At 34.1% G+C, this 24,927-nt stretch overlaps 4 protein-coding genes and 1 pseudogene across 5 annotated transcripts; 3 read left to right on the top strand and 2 right to left on the bottom strand.

Moving 5' to 3' along the window:
• Positions 1 to 900: 900 nt before the first annotated feature.
• Positions 901 to 2,814, bottom strand: LOC106364030. The gene is made up of 3 exons (XM_013803678.3): positions 2,639 to 2,814; positions 1,781 to 2,278; positions 901 to 1,520 (listed from the first exon to the last, which is right to left on the bottom strand). The coding sequence occupies exons 1-3, from the start codon at positions 2,718 to 2,720 to the stop codon at positions 994 to 996; spliced, it is 1,107 nt and encodes a 368-aa protein (XP_013659132.2). The 5' UTR covers positions 2,721 to 2,814; the 3' UTR covers positions 901 to 993.
• A 2,590-nt stretch (positions 2,815 to 5,404) lies between these two features.
• LOC106365897 (probable serine/threonine-protein kinase PIX13) lies at positions 5,405 to 7,526 on the top strand. The gene is given in 7 exon segments (XM_048739404.1): positions 5,405 to 5,601; positions 5,685 to 5,902; positions 6,327 to 6,359; positions 6,362 to 6,467; positions 6,553 to 6,695; positions 6,902 to 7,010; positions 7,106 to 7,526. Coding segments are annotated over 7 exon segments (930 nt in total). The 5' UTR covers positions 5,405 to 5,552; the 3' UTR covers positions 7,378 to 7,526.
• Positions 7,527 to 7,566: 40 nt separating this feature from the next.
• On the top strand, positions 7,567 to 11,664 carry LOC125577715 (annotated as a pseudogene).
• Positions 11,665 to 11,995: 331 nt separating this feature from the next.
• LOC106364031 (cyclin-A2-1) lies at positions 11,996 to 14,903 on the top strand. 2 transcript variants are annotated; one of them, XM_013803679.3, is made up of 10 exons: positions 11,996 to 12,452; positions 12,714 to 13,020; positions 13,151 to 13,259; positions 13,383 to 13,504; positions 13,594 to 13,686; positions 13,750 to 13,883; positions 13,971 to 14,123; positions 14,206 to 14,398; positions 14,484 to 14,618; positions 14,703 to 14,903. In XM_013803679.3, the coding sequence occupies exons 2-10, from the start codon at positions 12,754 to 12,756 to the stop codon at positions 14,760 to 14,762; spliced, it is 1,266 nt and encodes a 421-aa protein (XP_013659133.2). In that variant the 5' UTR covers positions 11,996 to 12,452; positions 12,714 to 12,753; the 3' UTR covers positions 14,763 to 14,903. The 2 variants fall into 2 exon arrangements, with proteins under 2 accessions (XP_013659133.2, XP_048595362.1); XM_048739405.1 differs by lacking the exon at positions 11,996 to 12,452 and having other exon boundaries at positions 12,699 to 13,020; positions 13,594 to 13,883.
• Positions 14,904 to 16,513: 1,610 nt separating this feature from the next.
• LOC106365898 (ethylene-responsive transcription factor SHINE 3) lies at positions 16,514 to 18,242 on the bottom strand. The gene is made up of 2 exons (XM_013805413.3): positions 17,983 to 18,242; positions 16,514 to 17,164 (listed from the first exon to the last, which is right to left on the bottom strand). Exons 1-2 carry the CDS (start codon positions 18,060 to 18,062, stop codon positions 16,693 to 16,695), a joined length of 552 nt encoding a protein of 183 aa, XP_013660867.2. The 5' UTR covers positions 18,063 to 18,242; the 3' UTR covers positions 16,514 to 16,692.
• Between the last annotated feature and the right edge of the window lie 6,685 nt (positions 18,243 to 24,927).

The raw sequence follows: 24,927 nt of genomic DNA on the forward strand, positions 1-24,927 counted from the left end.
CATCTGATTGTGTTTAGTTATGATAATACAATTGAACTATTTTTTTTTTTGGGTCAAAATACAATTGAACTATTTATTTAGTAATTTTTTTTATTTTACTTGTGTATCAAGACAGATTGGACTATGATCCATGAGCTAATATATAATGTTTTTTTAGATGTTTTTCTTTGAGTTTGTTCTCTAAAAATTATGGTCTGGACTACATGTGAGGCTCCTTACTGTTGTTTTGGTTTGTCTCATGTGAATTCCACAAAACAGATAGTTCATTTGTTGTTATTTCTGTTCGAGTCGAGAATCAGCAACTGTGACTAAACCAAAGCCAAGGACTTGGGTAGTCACCAGCTTGAGTTTTAGATCAAGAGCTATGGATTCTGCTGCACCGGTGAAGGTTGAGCCAGCCAAGACATCTTTAGCTTCAAAGCCATAGAGCATTGATGGTTCTTACACATCTTTCTTAAAGGACATGAAATCTCTTGGAATGGTGCTTTCTCTTCTAATGCCTGTATTGTTTGTCGCTGTTACTGGTTTGGTTTCTTGGTTTAAGAAGAGGATTATTCCTGAGGAGTTTTTGAGAAGCACATCTGGTGCTTTTGAGCACAGAGTGGTGCTTAGTGTTTCTTGGGGCAATTCGTGGCAACGCTCTATGAAACGTAAACGGCAACGTTTCTCTTGCCTTCTCATACAAGTAAATACAATATAAGCAGGGCCCATCTGCCTATATAAACGAACCCTATATAAGCTTCCTTGGTTAGCTTCATCTGCAGAAGTTTCTGTTTTGTTTACTTTTAAAAAGCACCTACTGGTGTTTGTCTTTTTCATTTTGTTTGCAGTTTGTATTCCTGGCACTTTTTCCGTTAGGTTGAATCAATGACAAAAAAAAAAAAAACGAACCCTACCTCGTAAATAAACATCTCTTTTTGAATAAAATCAAAAAGACCATATTATAAAAAATAAAGCCCACACACTTCACTTCATGTTATAACATTCATTCATCTACGGCTTACGAACGCTTAGAAGCTTGACGTCATCAATCACAGGCCCACACAAAGAAGAGAAATCATCACTCCTCATAGCATAGAACGTGCTGTAAAACATAACTCTAGTTCGGGTCGAAACAGCCACAAACCGTATAGAGGCTCGCTTAAACCCTCCAGTTCCACGCGACTCGTAAGGTACCTTAAGCGTATCTCTTCCTGCAAAAGCCTCAACCACCATTGATCCTTTGCAAGCGTTGTTGGCGTCTCCAACCGCAAACGACAGTACATAAGTCTTCCCAATGACGGTCCTAGCCACTTGAGCTATGGCGCTCTCTTTTCCCGCTACTAGCTCAATGGCTCGGCGACCTTGTGGGATTGAGAAGTGCTCTGTGTCTACGTACTTGACGGCTTTGAGAGACTCCACCATCCAACCAGGTAATGGAGAGTGGTCGTCTTCTATGAACGGTGGGATTAGAACTCCTGTGGTGGCTCCGGGTAATACTAATGGACCTTCTTCAAATCCTCCGTTTTTCAAAATATTTTCTGTTATATCAAACATGGATAAATCATCTCTTCCATTACTAAACCGAAACTAATCTGACCAAACCGAGTGTTGTTTGATTAACAAGTTCATAAAATTTTTTGAGGCAAACATTTTAAGAATTTTTGAGGGTCAATACCAATATCTCATGGTGCTATGTCCGGGTCAGTTTTGCTCGTAATTAGATGTTGAATTTTTTTAAATAAAAACAGATTAAATATGATTACTTTTTTTTGCTAAAATAAATATAGTAATTACTTACTGTTAGTAGGACGGGGAGGGTAAAGAGATCTCATGGCAACACCATCAATGAGTGGTCCACAAGCTGGATCCTCTTCTTGACCTGGATTATGAATGACTACCTCAGCGACCTCGCTCTCCGCTTGAAACGCCCAAGCGTAGAGATCCCACCCACTGCTACTGTACACAGTCTGGACAGGAATCACGCCCGAGTCAGGCGCCACAGAGATGTTGAGTCTTTCGTCTTGAGCGCACGTCCTCGCGGCACTGAACGTGAGCGAGTAATACATTCCTTTAACCACTTTGAGTCTTTGCTTTATCGATGCTTCGTTTCCTAGCCTGACTGCGAATTTTCCTGCGGGGACAACGAGAAGCATGTCTCCTTGTTTGTGTCCTGAGCTTATGTACTCAACGAATCCTGTGACTTCCCAGTTTGGGATTGCCATCTTGTTCAACACTTCGGTTCCTTTTATGTCAGATGGTTTTGGTCCTAACTCAAAGTCACCGTTTGGTAATATCCCTGTTGCAAGTTACCAAAATACCCTTTACAATATTAGCAACTTTTTTAAAGAAATAAAATAAAGAAGGATGAATATGCACGTGACGTGTGTCCGAATGACAGCCTAAGTGGGCCTGTGTACAACATGGATTAGCTTTTCGTGGTGGACCCATTCAACTTCAGTGGTTGTATATGTCCAAAAACATTATGCGGGATGTCTGGGAAACTGGGGTTGATATTGTACTCTAACTAAAACTGTAACTTCGTTTTAGTACTATTGTAGTAGAGTAAAAAAGTGAAAAATGCATTATGTAATGGACGATTGTGTATGGAGTAATTAAGGTGTTGCTATTATTGTATATACGTGTAATTAAAGCTTACCGTCACGGAAAGAGACGACGGCGGAATTGGCGGCGGTGGTGATGAGAAGTAGGAAGAGAGACACGACAGTTACGCCTACCATTTTGAAGGAAGCCGATGAGAGAAAAGAGATGAGTGTTTGTATCTAACGAAGAGAGTTGGAGCATTTGCTTATAAGGGGATAGAGCTATTAAATTACCCTTGGAGGTTGCTATATATTACGAGTGTGCGCCACTCATGTACGTAGTTTGCGTATCCCATGTGGGATAGTGACCTTGTTGAGGGTACTTCCGGCACTTTTTGCAATCTTTAATGATATTTTTAATACTGTTTATATAGTCATATCTCGGTGAGGCGATGACTGGGGAAGATCGAATAACACAACCATAGGAAGAAAGAACACTAAACGTAATCATGCAACGATAATCTATTATCCACATGCCATTGACACATGTAAACACTTGAGTCTAGCTAACATTATGAAAATAATTTGAGATGTGTGTTTACTATTCTCTTACATCTGATCTGAATCTACGTGACATATCTGATTAATTATGATAACTGTAGAAAGCTTGAGACTAGGAGGAGAATTGTTTTTATCGTGGCGTGGCATGTGTTACACCAAAAACAAAGTTCAAATAGTTTTTTTTTTAATCTCCTTTTCTAAAACATTTTTAAGCTTTTGTCTTCATTGATTTGTCTCTTCGTGCGCTTTTTTTTTCTTCTTTTTCTTGGCTGTATGTTTGATTATAGAACTGAGAATTGTGTAAGCTATGAAGGGAGCCGTTCACTGGCTAAGAATGCGGTTTGCAAAATCGGCCACATAAGTTCAGAATTGCGTCTTCTTGTCATATTTACCAGCCCAAGAAAAGGCAACTAATTCTATTATTTCCATTTTCTGAGGAAATGTATTTCTCGATATTCATTAGGTTTTTATGGTTTTCAGCACGTCCCGTCCCGTTTACATAATTAAAACCAGGCGTTTTCTACTAAAAGAAAAAATAAAACTTAAATTGTTATTAAACACTAAATATGAAAACCTAATCCCTCATAAGTAATCATCAAACCAAACTAAACCGGAAAAGGATAAGCATTTGATGTTCTCATACTATTATAAGATTAGCAGAAAATGTTGATTAGGAACTTAAAGGCGAATTCGAACATACCGTCGGAAACGTGGGGGTCAGTGGGTAACGAACGGAAAGAAAGGAAGAAGGCGAGAGGAAGGATCATGCATGTGTCTCCTCCTCCTTGTACACTTCTTTTACGTACTCTTTTACGGACCCACTGGCCTCATTAGTCCATCTCTCCATACACTTAAAGTATCGATAATCTTATTATTAGATTTAATCATATAGTAAAAGAGAAAAACATTTGAGGTTCTTTATATTCATATAGTTAAATGTTATATTAGATAAATAGTAAAATTGCGTAGTTCAAAGCCAAAGTTAAAACAATTAATGTATATAGCTATTAGAAATAGTTTTTCTTTGACAAGAGTTCTCAATTCCTGAATCATGAGTTAACTTAGTTGGCCGGTGGTCTAAGTTCATCAAACCATAGTAGCACAAAGATCCCCTCAAAACTCAACTGATATGTTCACAAAGACAGATGATAGAATCGCTTGTCGACTTAAGATTTGCTTCTGGTAAAGTAAGGACCTGAAACCCTTTGGGCTTTTTGATCATGCCGCTACAGTTATACCATGTTAATCAGAAAACAATCAAGTGGCTCAGCACCAAACGAAAAAAGTTTTTTTTTTTTTACATAAGCTTCTTTAATCTAGAGAAAACAACAAAGAACTGTCTAACTAATCAACAATAATAGTTGGGAACTGAGAGAGAAAAGACGATGAGAAACTTACATTTAATTCAACTTTGTCTCTGTTTTTATTGTTAAATTATCCATTTACTTATTTTAGGCCCGCCCCTCCTGTGCTAATGACTCACATGGAAATGTCATCGAATACAAGTTGAAATCGTTTTCCACTGACAACTCTGTTAAATATGATACCTTATCTTATTACTCATATCCACCTCAGCCTTATTAACCAGGACCCGTGCAAAGCATTGATGTACATGATTCATGTAACAGTGACATGTTCATTAGGAAGCCTGTAAAAAGATAAAGAAAACCATAGTTCACGAAACAATTCATAGAATTATATATAAAAAGCAGTGGATGGAGAAAACATATTCACTGTTCATCATTATTCAGACATGTATACGAATATGGAGGTTTGCACGGAAAAAATGTTGAATTAGCCATGTTTTGGTTCTAACGAGAAATTGCATGTAACATACAAGAGTCGGAATTTCTTGGGTGGTGTATGCATTGCCTGTGCACATAGACAAGGAAAGAAAAAGGTTTACATAAGATTATATATCATAGTTAAAAAAGAACCAACCATATAAGAAACATTTCTCTAATGGATAAGGCAGAAGAAGCTGTACTTGATTTGGCAAGGAATTTAAAATGTTGCAGCCTGTGGTAGGTTACACAAAGGAAAAAAAATGTGATACACCATATATATATAGCGTAAATAGCTTATCAAGTTATAATAACAAATTTACAATATAAAGACTACTAAGGTTGACAAAAGAAAAGACTACTAGGAACCAGAAGATTTTGTTAGCTAAAGGTTGTTAACAAAAGAAATGATCTACAAATCCACTCTTAGACTTGGACCATCGAGAGTCGAGACACAATGAAACGCGGATCACACTCGGTGACAAAAATGACGTCGTATATCTCACCATAAAATAGATGACTTTGTCAGAAACGCAACGCGGATCCCACTCGGTATCTTTCAACGCGTTTACGTTGACTTGTTATAACACATACCAGCTTATTGGTTGTCTTTACTCTATCGAAGATCTAAGAAGAATGTACATAAAAAAAAAGTAAATCGTCTTCTCCATCAGAGAGAATCAGAATGGGGAACTGTCTCTCAGCTTCCAAGGAGCAGCTTGATCCTATTTCAGGTAAGTATATATATAAAAAATCTCAGTGTATTTGACATGTATATAGGATATTATTTCCATTTTTAAATACTATCTATGTACAGCGGAAGAGCGTGTGAAAGTCTTCACGGTGGCAGAGCTGAAGAAAGCAACTAACGATTTTCGAAAGGAGATGGTAATAGGAGATAGCTTTGGCAGCCATGTCAGGGGATACATCAACCCCAAGACGTTATCTCCAGCCAAGGAAGGGGTTGGCATGGCTGTAGCGGTTAAGAGATGTTACATGTTCAAGGATCTTGATCAAGATTTGCAAGATTGGCTTGTAAGTAGTTATGATTTTTTAGTGTCAGATGATAAACATATATTTATAATTGATAAACAAAATAACCAAGTACTTGAAAGAAATAAAAATAGAAAAAACACTCTGATAAATTAAATAAACTACTTAGCATATTGGATATGAACAATCTGATATCAATAAGATAGCATTAAATTAAGCTTTTAATTAAAAAATAGCAAATAAAGAGGAAAATCATCAAAGTAATCTTGTTAAAAAAGTAAAAATACTTTTTTTTTTGTTTGGATAAAGTGATTATAACTTGGGATTTAGTACTTTTACTGATTGATAAAATGCCATTTTGGAGATTTTTGTTTTTTGAAGACTATTTTAATGATAAAAACTAAAAAATGTTATTTATGAGATTTGCCCATAAAAATACTAGCTGAATATAAACCGAGATTTATAGATTGACCTAGAGTTTCTACGACGTAACTCTCATCCAATCCAAGCCTGGTGAAGCTCATTGGCTATGGTTCGGATCATCGTACGTTGTTCATTGTTGCTGAATACTTTCCAAACGGAAGCTTAAAAAACTACATCTATAGAGGTAAAGACGTTAAGCCAAAGTTTATAATGCATTCATCTCCTTTTCGGCTTCGATGCATGGTTGATATTGATACATTCTCTCACAGAGAATCGTCCAAAGTCATTGCCCTGGGAGACGCGACTTAACATATCCATAGGAGTGGCTCAGTGTCTTGCTTTCTTGCACTCTTGGAAGAAAACCAGTCTCTCTCGCAGATATATCACCGCTTCTAAAATCCTTCTCGATTTGGTATGGATTTGCATTCCCTTTGCTAGAAATTTGGTAGCTACATTTTTTTTATACAGATGATCATTGTTTGTTTCCGGTGGAAAGCGTCTCTCATAACTTGTACTAAAAGCATTTACACAAACACATATGGGCCTAATTTATACACCTTTTTCTCTTGAAAACTTGTTCCCTTTCCTTATAAATGACATCATTTGAGGGGTATGCAGGAGTTCAACGCAAGAGTTTCGTATTTCGGACTCGAAAACCTACCTTACTGTGAAGAAGGGACACACGTCCCCTCCTTAGATTATGCACCTCCCGAATACATATTATCAGGCAACAAATGTTCCCCTTGCTCCTCCCCAAAGTTTTTAAATAACCATTGAATTATAAAGACACTGACCTTGCGAGTTTGCTATTACTAAATACAGGGAAGTTGGACATGTCGGGGGATGTGTACAGCTTTGGTGCTATACTGCTCCAGATGTTAACTGGTTTAAAAATGCGGCGCATAATTCTAGAAATACGAAATGACAATGAAAGCATTGCTAAGATGATCGATCCGGATTTAGAGAATAGCTATCCTATTCAAGAGGGGATACGTATGTGCGAGATTATTAAACAATGCCTTGAGGAAGACCCGAAGAATCGACCATCCATGCAACAGGTGCTGGATAACTTGAATGCGATAGCTAGGACTTGAGGACAAGTTAATTATGAGTTGTAAACGCAAAAAAAAAATCCACTGAGTCACTGACTATAAGACAGGTATAACATAGTTGATGTACGCATATATTCATTTGTATTAAACAAGTGCGAATGTAGTATATGTCAGTAAATAACTTGTTTTTTATTTTTACAAAAAAAAAAACTTTGTTTTTCAAAAAAAATCAGATGAAATGTTGTTTCAAAATCTCTGGATCTGTTATACGGTCAATTAAATCTCAAAGGATTTGTATTTCAAATTCCATGTACCAAAACGGACATTATCAAGCCTTTTATTACCACATTAATTGAAAAAAATGTAGTCACTCAAACAATTTAAATCATAAATTTGTTTTTTCGTTTATAAGTTGTGAAACGTTAAAGAGTTTAAACGGAAACCTTCTTGACTTTTCATTCACTCTATACCTTCTCGGCTTATCTCTTTCAAATTCTCTCAACCCTTCGACTAGATCCTCCAAAACAAAGAAAGCTTTGTCGATCTTCCTCTCACGTGGATTCCCTTTTAAAAGTAAGTTCATATAATTTGATAAACATGTTATATTAATGTAGATACAATATTTACACTACATGATACAAAGTAATCGATACACTTTATTTTGGTCTACTTATTTTGAATATAGAAGACAAAAATTCAACCACGTCCATGGCAAATGGAGGGGGCAACGGCGGTGGTGGAAACAATAACAACAGTGGAGGTGGAAACGGCGGTGGCGGAAACAATAACAGTGGAGGGGGTAACGGTGGTGGCGGAAACAATAACAACAGAGGAGGAGGTAACGGCGGTGGAGGAAACAGTAACAATAGTGGAGGAGGCAATAGAACGGTGGAGTTACAGCCCCACCCGGTGAAAGAACAACTCCCTGGAATTCAGTATTGTGTCAACAGTCCTCCTCCTTGGTGTATGTTTTAACAAAAAAAAAACGTTTTATTAATTTAGTTTGCTTATTTTCAAACAACTTTTGTGTGTAACTAATATTGTTCTGGTGTTGCAGTTGAAGCGTTAGTGTTGGGTTTCCAGCATTACTTGTTGAGTCTTGGCATCACGGTTCTTATTCCAAGCCTTTTGGTTCCACACATGGGAGGTGGTGATGTACGTGTTGATCTAACTTAATTATTATGTGTGTGCTTTCATATAATTTCATTGTTTCATAAGGTATGAAGTTTAGAAAAGTTTAAGACTTCTATAAATATATTTTTCATAATTATTAACAGATCCCAACGCCTATAAAATTCAGGCTTCTAGATTTTGATTTTACAATCATGGGTTTTTTTTTTCTAAAAAAAAAAAATCATTTTGGAGCCATTTGAGTGGTAGTTTACATATATACGCTCGTTTTTAATGGTATCTTACAGAATTATAGAATCATAAAAATGAGCATTCAACATTAACATGTTTTATATTATTCAATTCATTATATATATAATTTTTTCAGTTTCTTTATGTCTTAACTTTTTTTGAACGTATCTTTGTCTTAATTATTTCTTATTAATGAATTGTACATTTCTCAGGCAGAGAAGGCTAGAGTTATACAAACAATGCTATTTGTGTCTGGATTAACAACATTGTTCCAGTCTTTCTTTGGAACTCGATTGCCTGTGATAGCTGCTCCTTCTTATGCATATATCATACCTATCACTTCCATCATTTCCTCAACTCGCTTCGCTTACTACACTGATCCTTTTGAAGTAAGTCTTAAAATTAGTTTCATCATTTATTCTTACAAACTAAAATTCACTAATGATAACGGTTTTATCACATAATTTATCAGAGATTTGTGGAAACATTGAGAAGCATACAAGGGGCTCTGATTATCGCCGGCTGTTTCCAAGTTCTTGTATGTTTCTTAGGCCTATGGAGAAACATCGCCAGGTAAATACTTAATATTATTTTGCTTTATCTGAACTGGAACTCGGACACTTAAGAGAACTATATTTTTGGTTGTGTGATCATTAGATTTCTAAGCCCACTCTCAATTGCTCCTTTGACAACGTTTGCTGGACTAGGACTCTACCAAATTGGCTTCCCTTTGGTATGTTTTATATGCACTCATTTGTTGGTTATTGAAAACTTTATACTGTTGATTTTTATCATGTAGTCTTTTTTCTAGTTGGCGAGATGCGTTGAAGTGGGACTTCCCGGGTTGATCTTTCTTGTTTTAGTCACCCAGGTAAAGCTCTAAACAATTGGTCCTTCTTTTTATCACACATGATTATGTAAAACAAACTATAAATCATTTTGAATATACAATACAAGTCCACGTACAAAACTTAATGAACGTCCATATTTTTCTTTGTGTAATGTAGTACTTACCGCGCTTTCTGAAGATGAAGAAAGGGGTGATTTGGGATGGATCAAGATGTGACCGTTATGGGATGATGATGTGCATTCCATTGGTTTGGTTGTTAGCTCTGTTACTCACATCGAGTGGTGTATACAACCATAAGTCTCAAACTACTCAAATCAGTTGCCGTACAGACCGTAATGGTCTTATCACCAACACTCCATGGTCAGTTCTTCCACCTGAATGTTATATTTTAGGGGATTTCACTATTTAGTTACAACTTTATTGTTTCTATATTCTCTTTATGTGAATTACAATAGGATATACTTACCATATCCTTTCCAATGGGGAAGCCCAACCTTCCATTTCACTGATTCTTTCGCGATGATGGCTGCCTCTTTCGTCACTCTATTTGAGGTTACTCTTTCGTTTTTTATATGAAATTGATCATTTGAAATCTTTAGTACTAAAATACTGAAATCAAGGACACATGAAGTTTAATTTACTATTACAATGAAGAGTGCAAGTGTTACATATTCTTGCAGTCGACCGGTTTGTTCTACGCATCTGCAAGATATGGAAGTGCGACGCCGATCCCACCATCAGTTATCAGCCGTGGTACTGGCTGGCTGGTTAGTCTAAGAAGAACTTACTTAGTCGCATTGCTTTTAACCTTTTGTTAATTATGTTTTATCATCATCTTTTGAATATATGATTGCATATTTTGTAGGGAGTTGGAGTATTACTCAACGGCATGCTTGGAGGCGTCTCAGGGATCACAACATCAACGTAACAAACCTCATCTCCAAATTAAATTTTATTTCTTGAGCATTTATTAATTTCTTATGTATTCTTGTTAAATGGTCAACTTAATGTTCAGAGAAAATGTTGGACTTTTGGCAATGACTAAGATTGGGAGTCGAAGAGTGATACAAATTTCAGCTGCCTTCATGATTTTTTTCTCCATTTTCGGTAATTTTTTTTATTGTTGTCGATGTAGAATTGAATTTTCTGGATATTTTCTTATTTATATTTATCAAACTGCAGGAAAATTTGGAGCTTTTTTCGCGTCCATACCGTTACCAATCATGGCGTCCGTGTACTGCATCGTCTTGTGTTTTGTGTGTAAGTCTCTTCATCACATCACACTTGTACTTGCTATCAAGATTAAATTTACATTTTCATACACTTTACATACTTTATTTTTCTTTCACTAAAAATAAAATCAAATTCAATGCAATGTAGGTTCTGCGGGCATCAGCTTTCTACAATTTTGCAACCTCAACAGCTTCAACACGAAGTTCATTTTGGGATTTTCATTTTTCATGGCTATTTCAATCCCTCAATACTTTAGAGAATACTACAACGGAGGTTGGCGGTCTGATCATCACTCAAGTTGGGTAAGTACGTTTTCTTAATTATATACTTTGTGAAAACAATCAAAATATATTTATCAAATTGAGCTTTTCTTGGATTATGTAAATACGAAACAGTTTGAAGATGTGATAAGAGTGATATTCATGTCACATACAACGGTTGCGGGAATGATAGCAATAGTGCTTGATTGCACATTGTCTCGTGAGAGCGATGAAGCCAAGAAAGATTGTGGACTAAAATGGTGGGAGAAGTTTCGACTATACAATCTTGACGTCCGAAACGATGAGTTTTATGGTCTACCTTGCTGCCTCAACAAATTTTTCCCTTCTCATTGAAAACCATCATAAACTATATTTATTTGTAGTCATTTGCCTTTTAGAATATTTTTATTTCTTCTCATGCCTCCCTAGAATTTTATAGCGTTTGTTGAATTTTTCTTAAATTTTATTTAGCTGGTTACATATTTATCTTCAATTTTTATATGCTATAATATTTTGTTTTACTAAACAATGTTCAAACATAGTTAAGTCAAACTCAATTTTTTTTGTAACATCTTAACTTTATTAAACTCAATTTATAAATTCTATTAAACTCAACAATTTCAGTTCAAATAAAATAAACGTGTTTATTTCTAAAAAAAATAAAAACAAAACAAGTATATAATATAAACAAACATTGTTTTTTATTAGCTTAATTTTTTTTTTTTTTTTGTAACGTCTGATTTATTATTTCAATTGGAAATTACATAGTCATTATGCAAAAGCATAGTAATTGTGTTTGGAACAAAATGATGAAAGCAAAATGTACTATGATTAAATATATCACTTTTCGCCAGTTTGTCTGCAACTCTATTTCCTTCTCTGTTTATCCATTGAAACTCCACTGATTCAAACTCTATTAGCTTAAAATTTTATTTAAAAAAAATTCGCGCGTAATAAAAACACACACATTTTTTTTTAAATTGGAGAACATAGATTGGGCTTTGAACAAAACAAAACATAGATTCGACAGGTTTCGTTGGAGGGTGAAAAGTTGTTGGTGCATTTTATATAGGCTCAATGGGCTTTTAGGGTTTTAGAACGGTATTATCATTAGCAGAACAGACGCGGAAGAATAGGCGCGTAACGGCTGATTATTTTATTTAACTTCAAATTAGAAAAAGGAAATTTACTGAAACGGACCAGACGTCAAAGTGTCAGATATCACTCTGACACTCTCAAATAATCTGACAACTGTTCAAATCGTTAGTTTTCTTTTCTTTTATTTATTTTCTTATTTCTGATATAGAAAATTCGAACAAGATCACAGAATCCCGCTCCTCCTCCTCCTCCTCCTATTTCAACAACTCTCTTAGCCATTGGAGATTCGCAATTTCGAGTTTCATGATCTGAAGGTATCATCACTTCTCCACGTTGTCTGAAGTTGTAGATCTGTTAGACTGTTCTGTTTCATGATTGATCTATGTTTTAAGACAGTGATCGCTCTCTTGCTTTCTCTTCTCTTCTTGTTATTTTCGTGGAAATGTTAAGAAATACAATGATCAATAGGTTTGGTTACATATGGTACTTATGTCCAAGGATGAAGAACATAGACTTCATTATAATAATCTAATTTCTCAGTTTAACTTTTTTTAAATTATGTTTACGTTCTACAGGCTTGGCAAACCTGTTGAGAGTTTTTTTAATTATAAAACCATGAACAGAGGTTCTTCAAGGCAACCTAAAGCTAACAAAGAAACAATCTCTACTGCGAAAACACGACAAGGGAATGTGAGAGTCACGAGATCACGAGCTAAGGCCTTAGGAACATCGATATCTCCATCGAAACCAGTTTTTAAACAGCAACCAAAGCTTAAAAAGAGAATGGCATCAGATGATACAAGAGTTTGTCAGCATAAGAGACGTGCGGTGCTCAAGGATGTGACTAACACTTTGGCCTGTTTGGATGGGAACAATGTTAAGGTAACCCATTCCTTAGAAGTACCTTCTTATTGATATATAGTGATGTGATACGTATAACCATCCAAGAATCTAGAGAGGTTTTGGCGTTTTGAATTGCGTTCTTGTCTCTTCAACATATAACGTGTGACAGGCTAGCAAGAGAGAACGAGATGTGGATGCCGAAAAATCGAAACTAGCAGAAGATTTGTCAAAGATTAGGATGGTTGAATCTGCTACAAATTCCAAAGACGGAGATCAAAGTAAGAAACTGAACTAAAGAATTCAAAAATGCTGAAAAATATAATAAACATATCAGATAATCATGCTAAATGAAGCATATACTGAACTCTATGTTTTTCAAATATTTACTCTGGATTTTGCAGAAGAAAACGGTTATGATGTCACAGGATATCTTAAGCCTGTTGATATTGATTCCAGTGACCAAGATCCCAAGTTTTGTAGCTTATATGCTGTAAATATGTATGACAGTTTTCATGTTGCAGAGGTTTGAACTAAATAATGTCTTATTCTATCTTTCCATTAGATGATGACATATATACTGAGATTCTGTTTTTTTTTTTTTTTTTTGTACAGCTTGATCAAAGACCTTCAACTAGCTATATGGTCCAAGTCCAGCGAGATATCAGTCCAAGCATGCGTGGGATTCTCATTGATTGGCTTGTGGAGGTACTTAGTACTTCAAAGCATTTGTTAAGAGTAAGAACCTCTATTAATGCTATTTCTTTGCAGGTTTCTGAAGAGTATAAGCTGGCTTCAGATACGCTTTACCTTGCAGTGAACCTTATTGATCGGTTCCTGTCCAACAATTACATTGAAAAGCGTAGGCTCCAGCTGCTTGGTGTCACTTGCATGCTAATAGCCTCGTGAGTTTCCCACTTCTAACATTCACATTGCAATGAGTTTAGCACAAGTGAAGTAACTAAAACATTCTTCTTGTTGAGTCACTGAAGGAAGTATGAAGAGATATGTGCACCAAGGTTGGAAGAGTTTTGCTTCATTACAGACAATACATACACAAGACTCGAAGTTGTGGCCATGGAAACTCAGGTTTTAAACTTTCTGCACTTTCGGTTATCAGTTCCCACCACCAAAACGTTTCTCAGGTAAAAAACACTAAACGCTACATTTACCTTTAGTCTAAAACAGTATGTAATATTAAAGTCATTTTCTTCTTCTGCGTTTCAGGCGGTTCATTCAAGCTGCTCAAGCGTCTGATCAGGTTCTCCACACTGAGATGGAGTCAATGAAGTCCTTAGCAAACTATCTTGCAGAGTTAACTCTTGTGGAATATAGTTTTCTAAGGTTCTTACCGTCTCTAATTGCTGCCTCAGCTGTATTTTTAGCAAGATGGACGCTAGACCAATCTAAGCATCCTTGGGTGAGCTCACATTACTTGACTGTGAAATGCTTTTAACTTATTCTTCATTACTGAGTTTTGCTTATGTGAATGTTATTGCTTACAGAACTCAACTCTACAGCACTATACTAGATATGAGACGCCTGCTCTTAAGAACACAGTGCTTGCAATGGAGGATTTGCAGCTCAACACAAGTGGAAGCATCCTTGTTGCTATTAGGAACAAGTACAACCAAGAAAAGGTATGTTTTGTTGCTCATATCTCCTGAGTGTTTAAGAGAGAGTAGCATAAACTGACAATGAGTTTGGTTTCATTCTGTTTACAGTTTAAAAGAGTGGCAACACTAACATCTCCTGAAAGTGTCACAACACTCTTCTCAAGATGAAACCTGGCGTTGAGTTCTCCTGATGTGACCAAAAGAGACATAACCAAGTCAGAACATCTCTCTGGCTTTCAACACTTGCATCAGGTGACCAGTCCTTGTTTCAGACATCATTTTTGGTCTCTTCAGTGGTGGAATAGTTCTCTATGTAAGTTTTGCTTTTTCATGCCATCTCATGTGAAAATTGTAAAACCAAATATAAATTTGACATTGAGATTGTAATAATTTTTTAATAGTTCTAGTTCCTTTACCAAAGCAAGTAGTTCAATCTATTGCAAGATTCAGTACAAAGTCATGTCAGGATCTGACTGTTGTGTCTGTTCTGATACTACAATTCTACATTTGTAAGAAAAAAATTAGATTTATTTTCTGACGTTTGACTACCAAATGATGTCTCAGAAGATGTAAGTGCCTGTGGTAACTCACAGGGCCAAGATAGAGCATATAGCCTGTATGAAAGTGCGAAGGAGAATAATCTCATAGATAGTGATAATACAAATAAAGAATAAAATCTTTGAATTCTTTTTTCGGCAAATCATATCATAAAATGTTTACAACTAAAGAATTATTCTCAATATATGTCTATATCCATAAATTCTGAACTTTGTAATTTATATTTTTAAAACATAAGACCACCCCCATTAGTGAACTTATGTTCACACAGATTCCAAAAAAAAAAAAATATTAAAATAATGAATAGTGATGAATCTGTTTCTCTCCAGTTCTTTCCAGTGAACCTGGTTCATCACTGTAGCGCGGGTTCCACGGCACGTGACAGCCCGCGATTGGTCCGATTAATTATTTATTTATTTTTATTTTTAAAACAAAAATCAAACAGTAAAAAAAATAATAAAAAAATACTTTGTGAGCTGATGCAGATGCTCTAACACTCTTCTTTTTTTTTTGAGGAACAGACATTTAATGATGATAAACACTTTATGGGTTGGGGCTAGCGATCTAGACACTTATTTTATGTGCTAGTGTGCTACTCTCTTAAAACTAGCATAGTTATAACAAAGACTAAATAGCACGGGACGAGAATTTTTTCCGCACCATAGTAAGCACGAAAATAGTAAAAGCTTTCTTCGTCATGGTAGGCCAAATGTTCTAAAAATAGATTTAGAGGACAAATCAGTAACAAACGATTTGCCGTCAAATGTTCAAATGTTCTAGAAATAGGTTTAGAGGGCAAATCACCATAGTAATAAGTTTAGACGGCAAATCAATAATAATTTAGAATATTACTGATTTGCTATCTAAACGATTTAAAAAAAAAATCATATTTAAACAGTTCAAATTGGTTTAACATGTTCTAAATCAATTAAGATCTGTTTAAATTGGTCTAATTTGGACCAAATTGGTGTAAATCGGTTAAGTCAAATAATGATGTTAGTATAAATTTACAAATTTGCCTGATTTCATACTTTTTGATATCTAATTTTTAAAATTCATCAAAATTTAACCTAAAATTAAATTCTTAATACAAATATATAATATATAATAAATATAAATAATTCATTGACACCTAGTCTCCACTTAAGCCTGAATAATATACTTAATCACTAGACATACGAATCACAATTAGCAGGTTAAATTGAGTGACTAGTCTCTTTCACATTTAGCTTTCACTCTTCTTTAGCTAACCAATTAATTATCTGTCCTTTAATTTGTACCTTCTTATCATGTCTAGTCGTTCTCCTCTGTGTAGTAATTATATCATGTCGACGATAATTCCACATGATTAATATGATCAATTCTTTAAAATAAATTTTTTTAGTCATAACGTATACAGAATACATGCAGACAAACTTATACATACAATATTATATATATTCGAACAAATGTTTACGTAGATGTATACTTATTTTGATCATTAGATAATCATTTACTTGGAAAGCATTTAATCATTTTCCTTTTGTTTTGTTATAAATATCTAACTAAGACCTGAAACGGATGCAGAAGCAGGACATGTCCAGTTAAGAAGCTCCTCGATCATCTGCATTGACATCTGATCTTCTTCCTCAACGTCGTCGTTTCCTTTCTTCAGCTTATTAGTCCCTGTATCACCGGCACTTGCGCTGACACCGTCGCCGAGCTCAACAAGCTTGACCCAGTTTTGACTTGAACTCGATCCGGCGCGTTTCTGCCAGACGCCAATGTGCGAGCTGTTGTTGTCGAGGCGGAGGCACGTCAGATAAGGTGTCTGGTCTTTACAATTCTTTCTTAGCTTAGCGTTTAGGAGTTCCGATAACGGAGTGTTAACGTCCGGAGAAACCGAACCGTTGGATTTGATGACGGGAAAGTTGGTCTTTGCGTTCTGGCCGTTCATTAGAACAGCGGCTTGGTCGTAGACTCTAGCCGCTTCTTCGGCCGTGTTGAATGTTCCTAGCCACACTCTTCTCTTCCTGATCACACAAACACGTATAATTAAATAACTAACTTAGAAGTATCAATACTTGTGATGTTGATGTGTTGATTACAAGTAAATATTAAAAAGGAAAAACACACACCATATGAACTATATAACAATGTACGTTACTGACCATAAGAACATGTAAAACATTTTTCTAGTAGACTTCTTTTCTTTTTGAGAAAGGTCTTTAGTAGTGTTCATTCCTTACCAAATTTCTTACTAGTAAGGTTGTTTCAGTTATTAATGAAAGGATGTACCGTATACCTAATATGCTTTATATATTAATTATTACTATATAAACAGACTTAAATAGCCAAAGAGGTACTAAATGAAAAAGAAGTGTATATATAATATTAGGAATTAAGATTATACATTTATGATATATGATACGCATAGATTATAATGCACTTATGATCAATTTATGTAAACACAAAATTACACTTATAAACACCCCATTACACCAAAGTTAAACATCAAGCCATCAACTAACATAGGAAAAGTCACGCTATCACACCAATAGGAAAAAGCCTTCGGTTTCGTGTATTGTACACATTCTAAACATTAATGAATGTGGTCTCTTAATTGGACGAAGCTGAGGAAGCGATCTTAATGAAAACACATGTTCGTATTAGTTGCATGAATCTTTACAAGTATGAACAAAATTAAATATGTTAATGAATGAATTCAGGGATAATTGATATAAGAATATCTATCGATGCTGCAAACCAGTATATATATACATATATATATGTGTGTGTGTGTGTGTGAATGTTTTTGTTCGAGAGAGAGGAAGAGGAAGAGAGAACTGACAGGAGAGGATGACGAATCTCAGAGACCCAAGAACCCCACTGACGCTGGCGGACACCTCTGAACTTCTTGGAGTGTACCATTTGGATGTTATAAATTAGGGCTCTTAGTTTCTCTGTGTTTTTCTAACCTGAATCAGCAAAGGGGAGAGAGAGAGAGAGAGATTCCTCTTTTCTGGCCTCTCTATCTTCAACTACTCACTTAACTCTCTGCTTTTTGCAAGTCCTCTCTACTTAATTTTCTGTTATTTATTGCCCCCCCCCCCCCCCCCCCCCCCCCCCCCTCACATTTTACATGGGGTAATAAATATACTATGTTCCAATATAGTTTTGTAGTTCCAGTCTACTCTTCTCTAAGTTCTCATGCTTGATGTGAATAAAAATAAGTATTGGAAAAACAAGTTTGAATAATTCTACCAAGGTAGAGTGGTTAAAACTTGTAGATTACTTTATAAAACCCAAAAAATATGTACTCTCCAAAATATAGGTAAATTACGGAGTTTGGTTCTCGTTTTAGAGATGGATATATAAATACAACAACAACAACGACAGCAAAAAATATTCATTAGTATATGACATGATTTTCAGTCCAAGTATAAAATATATACTTTTTGGTATAAATGTGAAAACTATAGAACAAATGCTAGTGTTCTAAAACAATTTTTTAAGATTGTGTAAATCACACCTATTTCCCTCGAATTAACTAGGAGTACGTCCTACATATCCCCTGATGTCCTTATATATGTAGTAGACTAGCTAGCGCTAGTACATTAATCAAGTTTTTATTAAAAAAATTATCTTTGTAGTTGTTACTGAAAAGAACAATCTTGTTATATTTGTAAATGAACATCTTCTGATTTTTTTTTGAAACATCTTCTGATAATATAACTAAATAATTAGGTAATGAAAAAAACTAAAGAATTGTCGGTGAGTCGGGCGGTAACGTTGATATTTGGAGAATTAGTTGTAAGTTGTGCATTCAATGTTACAAACCTAAATAAGACGTCAGAGAACTATTTTAAACCTTAGGCTTAAATGTGTTATAAAAAAAAAAAAACCATAGCCTTACATAAATGAATTCACCAACTTATGCCAAATGTCCCAGTTATGTGATACTATCAAAAAGTATATAAATACATAAATAAGGATGTGACAAAACACTACAAAAAAAGAGAGTTATTGTGACTAAATTTTGTGACGATCTATATTCGTCATAATTTGGTGACGTTTTTAATACGATGTTGTGACTATTATATTCAGTCTTAATTTCGTAGTTGTTTCGTTACAATACTGTGACGAAGTAAATGGTTGCTAGAATTTGTAACAAATTAAGACGTTATTGGTACCACAGTAGGAAACGTATCATTTATGACGGTTTGTGACGAACTTTAGCGTAACCAATTAGATACTAAATTGCGACGAAATTAAAAGTCTCTGTTTGTAATGATATAGATACTAAATTGCGACGGAATTAAAAGTCTCTGTTTGTAATATTGATATAGTGATTAAATTTTAGTCACTAATTAGCACAAAATATTATTTCAAATTTTGACATAAATCATGTAGCAAATTGGTAGCAAACTAAAACCAATTTTCGCATGTTTTTTTTCCACGTTTGTGTCTTAACCATTTATAATTTATAACATATTTGAGACTATTAAAATAGTTACATAACAGAAAAAATATCTATGAAGTAAAATATATTTTACGAAACATACAAGTCAATGTTACATTTTCGTATGTAGTACATATATAATTCTCATATTCCTAATCTGATAAAGAATATACTTTATCAATTCGTATTTATATTATTAATTAGAATATTAATTATTCATATATATATAGAACACAAGTGATCTTTAAAACTTATCAGAAAAAGAGACCAACTGCAATAAAGATTTTTTTTTTAAAAACTGTGTTGGTTTGAATGAGATAATTATCGAGACGAAAAAGAAGAAGGGTTCTCAAGCTATTTACTCTAAAAAGAAGAAGAAGGGTTCCTAAGTGTTGATAGTTAGACCAATGTCATTGAATAATGACATTAAAATTACAAGGCAGTGGATGTATATCGATGGTGCTAGACTGCTAGTAATAAAGTTTCAGAAACTTATTGTCAAGAATTAGAGATTTTTAGGAAATTTGCAAGATCTCAACAAAAACTTGATTTTACTGCAATGCAATATGAAGACTCTGATACAGTCGTTATATTGATCCATAGCACGTTGAGGCACTAACAACATGTATGGTCAAGCAGAATATCTTGATTATATCGAAGTGGAAGAAAAACTTGGTTCGGATGTTAAAAGCGAAAATCCTGATATCGAACTAATTTATGAAGAATTTGATTAATTTATTTGTATCTATTTATTGTCGATTTTTAGTCTGTTGTTTTAGTATAGTTAGTTACTTATTTTATAACAGAAATACATACAAAACTTTAAGTTCAAATAAAGTATTATTTCAAAAACAATTGGGCACTAGAGGTGGTATTCTGAAATTTTAAGATACACCGCCATAAAACTTGTCAAAAGGTTCGAAAAACATTTAAAGCTTTTTATTGACTATATATATCCACTAAGCCATCATAAACCCTACAGGTTTTCTCAATATATAAAAACTTCATAACTTGCCGTCAAAATTATAAGCCTAAAAATACCCTTTCAGAGGAACCATACCTCTGAAAGCTTTTCCTCTTGCTGGATCTGGTGCTGTAAAGGTTTATTTCTCATCACCCATAATCCCTTTTATTTATGGATGACTTGTTTGCGAATATAATATCGGAGCCATATAAGTTGAAAACTAGAAGTGTTTTATCAATGTTTGCTTTGAAACTTGTGCTTGGCCACATTCTTATAGAGCTTTGATAATCTCTACAATTTAATTATTTATAGTTCTTTGGAATCGTTCTCTTAAACAAAATTTGATGGATTATTTATACACATATTTTATTATTGGCCACTTCTGGAGCACTTTAGAGAACTATTAATTATTAAAAAGAAAGTTGGATTGTTTTGTGTTCTTGTCTTAGCGAGGAATAAGATATGTACACTGATCAGTTTATTTTTGGTTTCCTTTGTAGAGGACTCGACCACCAATAACAATAGGTGGACGTTCATATGGGAGATGATCAAATACCCAACCTAATGGTTCTCATTCTGCTGTTTCCTAAAGACATGGTGTAAACTCTGAACCAGTATAATAGGGAAGAAGTTGCACATGTTCCAGTACAACGTGATGTTGGAATGATCCACCCATCTCGACATAATGCGCTCTTCAAGAAACGATTTGAAACTATAAAGGCTTTCTGCTTCGGCACAGACTAGTTTGGTTTTGGTGCTATTTTAGTTTGTTGCTATTTTATATGCTTTTAATTCCTTTATGCTATTTGTTTTTTTTTTCATTCTTAATTGTTGATTTGTTGTTCAAGTTTACACTATATTATGAAAATTTTATTTTTAATAATTGTTCTTTTCAGGTTATTTCTTTTTGGTAAATAAATATTAAAATCACAATGTAATACAACGACATAATGTAAATAAAAAAATATGTGGATATATATTTAATTCAGTAAAATCGTGACTAAATTAGTAAAAACTGTGAGAAATACGAGATAATATATTAGTATCAAATTAAGACTGATTTGTGACCAGAAATCAGTAGCAAATTATACCATTTAGTGACGGCCAATTAGTCTTCAGTTGTGACGATTAGTGACCACTGTTTGGTCACACCAAGTGGCGAAACTGAGACGGTGTAATGGTCACATAATATGACAGTTTTGTGACTTGATTATTAGTCTGTAATTGTGACTGTTTTGTCACTTTTATGTATCGTCACAACTTGTGTCGCAATTGTTACTGTCTCGATACGTCGCAAAATTGTTACATTTTTGTTACCAAAAAGAATTTGTGACGATCATATTGCAACCGTATACATATGGTTACAAATACGTCACAATGTCAATATTGTGACGAAATATTTTATATTGTGACGAAAATATTCGTTACAATACACTCATTTTCTTGTAGTGAAAAAAAACATGATATAAACTGAGACAGCCTCTAGACATACTAGATGTAATTTTACAATCCCTTAAATTTGAGAATATACAAGGTTTTATGAGGAAAATCAATGTTTCTACATAAAATCAATTTTTCAATTAACCCTCTCTACTGTGTAGTTTGGTAAATTTTGAATACGATTTATGTTATTGGAAGAATAATTGATGCAACAAATATCTTTGAGTACGGACAGTATTGAGATCCGAGTTTTGATGTCGACGTACGAGAAAAAACGAGAAGTTTTTGCGTGTAACCTTAATGGAAGGGACCACTTGGAAGGTTACATTTTATTTGGGCTTTAGAAAACAAGGCACAAGGATAAATACGCTTCATCACGTCATAGCGGACAGCCGGACATGGTTTCAGTGTCTACTCATTTGAATATACTGAGCCCATAAAAACTATATTCAAGTTCTCTGAATATATATATATATATAGTTCTTATCTCTATGCAGTTGATGATGAATACAAAATAATAGGATCAGTCAATATTAACCAAAGGTCTGTAGGAGCAAGAGGGCTTGTATGATTGATTTGGTATGTGTTAATACTTGATTTGTAATACTCAGGATTGTATGATATTTAAACCAATGTATGTGGCTCATTCCGGTCTATTCTAAGTAAGCAGGTCGATGATATATAATTAGAGATAATTTGGGAAATTGACATTTTTATTAAGGACACTGGGTATATGAATAAGTTTTGATAGAAAATAATTTGTGGATTATGGCTTCTTGGGCCGTAGCATGTATCCTACCGATTCTTAAGAATCTGACCAAAATCAATTATTGGTATGGTTGGCGAGAAAGTTAATTCTCTTCAAATTGTAAATGTGTGACTATTACAAAAATGACTTTGTTCATTGTCGTGTACGTCATTCTCAGCATCATCCTTGGTTTCCTCGCTTGGATATAATAATACGTATCCATCTATGAATACTGAATACTATATATAACACGATCTCACTTTGGAATGATCACATAATGAAATCAGGTACGATGAATGAGACACAAAAAACGAGAGATAGCAGAGTACAACTTGTGCAGCACAAGGCAAGTTCTGAAAAACTGAACATTCATTTGCCATATAACAACTGCAACAGATGAATGAATAGAGTCAAAGATATTCCTTTTTCCCTAAACAAAACTAAAATATGGTCACAAAGGTGTTACAATCATGTTATTTTTCTTTCAAACTAAAAATATATAAAAATTCAAAGATCTCAACCTTCCAATTCTCTGCTTTGTCAACACACCAAAAAAATGGGTTGTCTATAATTCATGTACTCGAACAACTCTCCCTTCAATGTATTCAATATATTTTTGTCAAACTTTAACCATCATTTTCGTCGCTTTCAAACAATAATATTATTTTCTTTTCTTCTCTTAAAACCTTACCAGCATTATAGATTTATTGTGTTCTCATAGCTTGTTTATTACACTATTGATAATAACATATCTAATTACGTGAAAAGCATAACAAACAACTCAACGAGCTAATTGTTTAACAGTTAGCTAAGATGTTATTAGCATACATGATTGAAATTTGTTGGGTTTCTCTATTAGTGAACAAACCGGTTGAGTTTGGTTAAGAGAACCGATATAGGTTTTATTAACCTTTGGATTTATAGGTTTAGAGTTAAGTGTGTATATTAGTATATAGCAAATACTAAAGACTAAGTCTATCGTCTTTCACTTATTATTAGTTCTAACGAATATTTTCGCTCAGAGATAGATTGGGCGGACAAAAGGAGAGTTGATATTCTTTTTTCGGAAAAACTGAAATTTCATTGCATAAGTAGAAGCTTACACCCCATTAACAGGGGGGAAGGACCGAAGGAGAGTTGATTAAACTCACACAACTCCATGATTACCCATATTAATATCATATATTCATATCTAATAAGATCACTTTTAATGCAAAATTTATAATCAATTATTTAATGTTATTTGAAATAATGTTCTTGTATAATCTATGACCAAACTCCATTTCTGCTCAAAAACTCAATAATTGTTTTGAAAAAAAAATTAGTAAAATAAACTCCATATTCTACAAGTGTTTCTTTTAAATTGATTCATAAATCGAAACTTGGACTAGTCAAACATAAGATTAACATGGATTTGGACTATGTTATATACATCGTTAAAAAAACATGTTACGAGACATCCAACATTTGATACTATTTTCAAATAATATACACTGTTGTAACAGTCATGTTTCAAAGCTTATCCAACTAAAATAATACTATATGATAGTGTTATGTTTTGTCAACAATGCATGCATTTGACATGTCTTTGGCATTCCTTACGAAATAATATATGTTTATTTCTCTTTCTGCTTTATTAGTGACAATAATAATAATAATATTTTGTTGTTAGTTACATATATAAGTTGTATTCTAGGTTTACATCTTGTACTAATATCAACTAGATTTTGATCCGCGAACGCGGGTTTCGTTTGATTATAAACAAAGTTTGATATGAATTAATTTTCTATGATTTTTTATATTTTAAAGCCGTATTATATCGAATAAAAAAATTTGTTAAAAATATATAATTTATGAAGTACTTTATGTAAGATTTTGTATGTACATTCTTATGAATTGTCTCTTAGGCATAAACATTTTTTTTGGATCCAAAAAACTGAACCGAAACCAACACGAAAATACATGTTCGGGTCCGAAATCGAGTAAACTACAAATTGGCTTTTTTTTGGACCCGCAGATCTCTGTTCGAGTCGGGTACCCAAAATACTTGAATATTTTATGTATATTATGTATATTTGGGTATTTCAAATTGTTTTGAGTATTATAGAAATTTTTAAGTTTTAGATTCGGATTTTCGGTTATAGTTTCGGGTTTCGGTGAAATTTCAAAATTATATTTCGGG

Source organism: Brassica napus, chromosome A9 (genome assembly GCF_020379485.1).
Source record: "Brassica napus cultivar Da-Ae chromosome A9, Da-Ae, whole genome shotgun sequence".
NCBI classification, from domain to species: Eukaryota; Viridiplantae; Streptophyta; class Magnoliopsida; order Brassicales; family Brassicaceae; genus Brassica; species Brassica napus.

What these genes read in the sequence shown, in the direction of transcription:
- LOC106364031 (XM_048739405.1), top strand. Translation starts at nt 12,754, where the DNA reads ATGAACAGAGGTTCTTCAAGGCAACCTAAAGCTAACAAAGAAACAATC. An exon ending in ACTTGCATGCTAATAGCCTC is followed by an intron (nt 13,884 to 13,970) that starts GTGAGTTTCCCA and finishes GAGTCACTGAAG; the next exon opens with GAAGTATGAAGAGATATGTG. An exon ending in ACCACCAAAACGTTTCTCAG is followed by an intron (nt 14,124 to 14,205) that starts GTAAAAAACACT and finishes TCTGCGTTTCAG; the next exon opens with GCGGTTCATTCAAGCTGCTC.
- LOC106364030 (XM_013803678.3), bottom strand. Translation starts at nt 2,720, where the DNA reads ATGGTAGGCGTAACTGTCGTGTCTCTCTTCCTACTTCTCATCACCACC. An exon ending in CGTCGTCTCTTTCCGTGACG is followed by an intron (nt 2,279 to 2,638) that starts GTAAGCTTTAAT and finishes AACTTGCAACAG; the next exon opens with GGATATTACCAAACGGTGAC. An exon ending in CCCTCCCCGTCCTACTAACA is followed by an intron (nt 1,521 to 1,780) that starts GTAAGTAATTAC and finishes TTGATATAACAG; the next exon opens with AAAATATTTTGAAAAACGGA.
- LOC106365898 (XM_013805413.3), bottom strand. Translation starts at nt 18,062, where the DNA reads ATGGTACACTCCAAGAAGTTCAGAGGTGTCCGCCAGCGTCAGTGGGGT. An exon ending in GAGATTCGTCATCCTCTCCT is followed by an intron (nt 17,165 to 17,982) that starts GTCAGTTCTCTC and finishes TTGTGTGATCAG; the next exon opens with GAAGAGAAGAGTGTGGCTAG.